At 46.6% G+C, this 4,943-nt stretch overlaps 1 protein-coding gene across 1 annotated transcript in view; it reads right to left on the bottom strand.

The window, feature by feature from the left end:
• Positions 1 to 4,943, bottom strand: part of Ogfod3 (2-oxoglutarate and iron dependent oxygenase domain containing 3) — a 24,927-nt gene that overhangs the window by 11,059 nt on the left and 8,925 nt on the right. The window contains exon 6 of the mRNA XM_005350912.2: positions 4,837 to 4,893. Coding sequence (XP_005350969.1) covers positions 4,837 to 4,893 — 57 coding nt within the window. The remainder of the gene's footprint in view (positions 1 to 4,836; positions 4,894 to 4,943) is intronic.

Consider the following 4,943-nt stretch of genomic DNA (forward strand, 5'->3'; position numbering starts at 1 on the left):
TGCGGCCCAAGTCTTGAGAGTATCACAGAGTGGAGCTATGGGCAGGGCGCAACCCTTGAAAGTTGCTGCAAAGCTCCTGATGGCTCCATTCCACCTGCAACAGTAGACTTAAAGAATTATACACGGCCGGGTGATGGTGGCACACACCTTTAATCCCAGCACCGGGAGGCAGAGGCAGGCGGATCTCCATGAGTGTGAGTTCAAAACCAGCCTGGTCTACAAGAGCTAGTTCCAGAACAGGCTCCAAAGCCACAGAGAAACCCTGTCTCCAAAGACAAAAACAAACAAACAAAAGAAGGATACATGTATTGTGAATTAAGTGGCAACTTGCTGTTGCCACTGCCAGGTGTGCAGAGTTAGTCCAGGCCCTCACCTGCTCTCTGGACCAGAACCTAAGCTTTGTTCAGTAACTGTTTCCCTGGGGTAATGAAGGTGAATACAAGCTATGCTTCCAGGCAACATGGCTGGTGATGAGATGATATTGATCATCAGAGATGGGTGAGCAGAGGGCTACGAAGGGCAGCAGAAGCTCGGTGCTCTGGCGGCATGTGCAGTGTCTTGGCTGGTTCAACACAACCGAGTAGGTGATAAAATTCAACACACACACACTCATACATGGTTACGGGTAAAACCTGGAATTCTGAACAAGATCAGAGTGCGGTACCAGTGCCCTTTTTGGTGAATGATGTCATGCTGCAGTTAGGAAACATTAGTAACAGGACTAACTAAATAGATCGTGTATATAATCTCCCTGAACTATTTCCTATGCTGTAAGACATTCTTTTAAAAATAATTTTATTTATTTTTATCTCATGTGTACCAGTGTTTTTGCCTGCATGTATATCTGTGTGAGGGTGTCAAATCCTCTGGAACTAGAGTTACAGACAGTTGTGAGTTGTCGTATGGATTCTGAGAATTGAAACTGGATCCTGCTGTGAAACAATCTTTGTACACTGTAAATGTGTATTATTCTTATTGAATAATAAAGATCTGACTGGCCTACAGCTGGGGAGGAGAGATTGGGCAGGAGAGCCAGACTAGAAGAATTCTAGGAAGAAGCAGGGCGGAGTCAGAGGAGTCTCGTTAGGGGACGCAAGGTATGCTGAAAGACAGGTAAAGCCTCAAGCTACGTGGCAATACATAGATTAATGGAAATGAGTTGATTTAAGTTGTAAGAGCAAGTGAGTAATAAGCCTGAGCTACCAGCCAAGCATTTATAATTAATATTGAGTCTCCATGTCAGTTATTTGGGAACTGGCAGGCAGGAAAGAAAAGTCCACCTACAGGGACCTCTGGAAGAGCAACCAGTTCTCTTAATCGCTAAGTCAACTCTCCAGTCCCCTGTAATACACACTTTAATAACCTTCCAAAGATTTAATTTAAAAAAATTCCCTAGATAGGTGTAGGGCCCACAGGTCTACCCCTCCTCCCAGGGTTCATACTGAGGACAGCTTGCAGTTTCTGGAAAAACATCATGTTTGCTCCTGTGCTCGCTCTGCCCACCCTGGTGGTTAGCTACAGGGGAGTTGTTTACTCTGCTTGAGCTGGTAATTTCCAACCTGCCTAGGGGATTTCCACTGTGCAGCAGTTAGGTATATAAGGCTTTCTCTAAGCTTGAATAAGTGGCATTCTGCATTCTGTCTTCACGAATGACCCATGTCTCTTGTGTTCTTTAATCTCCAGCCCCTTGCCCGACTCGTGAACTGTCCCATAGTGCAGGCACTACAGGCGGAGGCCCACAGCGAGATGGGGAAGTGGGAACCCCAGAGAGATGGCCCTCGGAAGGCTGGCCAGCAGGTGAGATACTGATGGTGAGGGTTAATTGAAGATGGGTGCTGGTAATTTTGTTCAAGTATTGACTGACCAATTGAAGTTCTTTTAACGAAGCAAGGCACTGCTATTAAAACTAAGACACCACAAGAGTTCGTTAAGACAATTTTATAGTTTAGTCCCTGGTTTCCACAAGCTGGGAACTTTAATATTCCTGATTGGGAGCAGGTAAAGCTAAAGAGTGAGGGCCAGAAGAATTCCCTACAGCAACATTTTCACTATGGTGCCTAGTCAGAGATGTTCTTCTCAGTGATGATGTCAAAGTGAAAGAGCAATTAGAGAATTTGGCCAAAACCTTTGAGGAGATTCAGGGTGAAGAATCTGTGAACTCAATTAAGAGCTTTGAGGAGGGGGAAGTTAAAAGTACTAAAAGGGATACAGAAGAGGAAGAAGAGACTTTAGAAAGGGAGATTGTACTGTTTTAAAAAAGAGGTTGGAAAAAGAAGGAAGGAAGCAGACAGAGATGTCTCCATGAGACCCCCGCAGCAGAATCCATTCCTTGACACTTCAAATCCTTCTGCTGCTACCTCCATTGCAGCTACCCCTACTGACTTAGAGGTGGAAATCCGAGAAGTCCAAGATACACTAAATAATCTAAGTAGAGAGGGGCAAATTTATCCTGTCACGGGGATTATTGATCGACAAGGACAGCGGATCAGGCAGCATAACCCTCTGGCCTTTAAGGACATTAAGCAACTACAAGAAACAGTTATGGCCCTTTACTGTGGCTTTAATGGAACCCTTTGTGGAACTCAACCTTACGCCCAGGGAATCAGATGGGCATTGGCCCAGGGAATCAGATGGGCACTGGCAAAGAATCCCCCGTTTCTGATGCCAGTGGAACTGGGTAGCCCTGTGTGGCCCTGTCTTATCTATCAGTTTCAGCCCAGGTAAACCTGCTGTGCCTTTGGATACCACCCAAGACAACATCACAGGGATTTGGATTCTAACTGGAGTCCTGTGTTTCAGAAAATTAAAAACCTCAGGAGCCTGCCTAACGATTTCACTTCCATTGCTGCAAGCGGTTGCCTCGTACTCAGCAATGCTCCCATTGCTGATTTTTGGTCCTAATGCCACCAGTGCCTCGGTGGTAGGTCTCAGGAAATCCTATTTAGCAAAACATTGTACTTTCCAGGCGGGGGTTTGTGTCATGCCCCTTTCTTTTTTGTTGTTTGATCATCCTGCTAATATTTCTGGAAGTTTAAGCTGTCCTGAGGTTTGTCAACTGAGGAGTTGCTGGCGTGGTCCGAGCGCCGGGGATCCATGATGATCAGCTCATCCTGCATCGAGCAAGAAGAGACTTTAGCGTTACAGCAGCCTTAGTGGCGGCCATTGCTGTGGCTGTCACAGCGGCTACGGCTATTGGAGTCACCATTAGTCAGTTGCTACTGCTAGCACGGTGGACACCTTATCAGGGCAGGTTGCAAGTGCCTTGGCCACTCAAAACGATATTAATAGCCATATTCACAAAGGAACACTCTGGGAAGCTCACATGCTATCCTGTTCCCCTTCATTTCATTACAAACTTAACACAGGGAAAATGCTTAATGCTGCTATTCACGGACCCTGGAGTGCACAATTTCTTAACCTTATGCACAAATTGGCTCATGAGATTATTCTAGTTAATAGTACCAGGGTTCCCCCCACCAGCACTGAGACCTTACTTAAGGGGCTCCAACTTGTGGGCAGACTCATTAAGAATTGAGCAGGCACAGCCTCCTGGGCGTGCTTATGTGGCTGGGAGCCTTCATCATCTTCATGTTTTTACGGCACCAGAGCCAGAGGCAAGCTCAGGTCAATTTCGCCACTCGGCAAATACTCTTGCTATTGCCCCGGAGGATCCTTCAGTGTAAATCTGGCTGAACATGATGGAGGGTGACTAGTGAGCCAAGGACGGGAAAGGTCTTTGGGGGGCTGCCCCAACCTAAGACAGGAAATGTGTTTTGACCTGGATACTTTCCCAAGACGGGGAAGGGGTGTTGCCTGACATCCAATGCCACCCATGACAGGCCTAGTCATGTGATTTATAAAAAGGGGGACCTGTAGGGCCGACAGGTCTACCCCTCCTCCCAGGGTTCATACTGAGGACAGCTTGCAGTTTCTGGAAAAACATTGTGTTTGTTCCTGTGCTCGCTCTGCCCACCCTGGTGGTTAGCTACAGGGGAGTTGTTTGCTCTGTCTTGAGCTGGTAATTTCCCACCTGCCTGGGGCATTTTCACTGTGCAGCAGTTAGGTATATAAGGCTTTCTCTAAGCTTGGATAAACGGCATTCTGCATTCTGTCTTCACGAATGACCCACATCTCTTGTGTTCTCTAATCTCCAGCCCCTTGCCCAAATCACGAACTGTCCCGTAGCGCAAGTTGCCTCTGGTTGAGGACAGAGCAAGAATCATGTGGCAGGTGCTGGGCTGAGACCAACAGCAAGACGTGTCTGCTATAGGACCAAGAAGTCTTAGAAAGTATTAGTGAGCTGCCCATCTACCCAGAGACAAGCTGAGCTTGGTCTACATCCACAGGTCTCGATCCCTCACACAGGAGCCATTGCCCTGGCTTGATGTGACGGGACATCAGAGAGCCAATCTCAGCCCACTGGAGTGATATTTCATTTGTATTTTAATAAATAAAGCTTGCCTGAAGATCAGAGAGTAAAACAGACCCACTGGTCTGTCTCACAGACCAGGCAGTGGTGACACACACCTTTAATCCCAGTAGCCACACTAGTTTGCCACAGAAACATGGCGGTAGTAGTACATGCCTTTAATCCCTGCCCTAGAGAGGAATATAAAACAGGAGGAGACAGCTCTCACACAGTCTCATTCTGAGATTCCTGGAGGCAGGATCGCCATTTCAGACTGAGGCAGAGGTAAGAGCCAGTGGCTGGCTGTTTTGTTTTTCTGGCCTTCAGGCTGAACCCCAATTTCTGCCTCTGGGTTTTTATTAATCATGTTACAGCTCACTTTGCATCTCTGGGCTCACTCATCCCTTCTCACACTTCATCTTCCTTACCTATATAACTGGAAGTCCTCCTCAGAGAAGATATTTTGTACTTTATCCCCAAAGTATCTGTGAAATAATAAATAACATTAGCAGATATAGCATGTTACTAATACTTT

The sequence above is a fragment of the Microtus ochrogaster genome, chromosome 7 (genome assembly GCF_000317375.1).
Source record: "Microtus ochrogaster isolate Prairie Vole_2 chromosome 7, MicOch1.0, whole genome shotgun sequence".
Lineage (NCBI taxonomy): Eukaryota > Metazoa > Chordata > Mammalia > Rodentia > Cricetidae > Microtus > Microtus ochrogaster.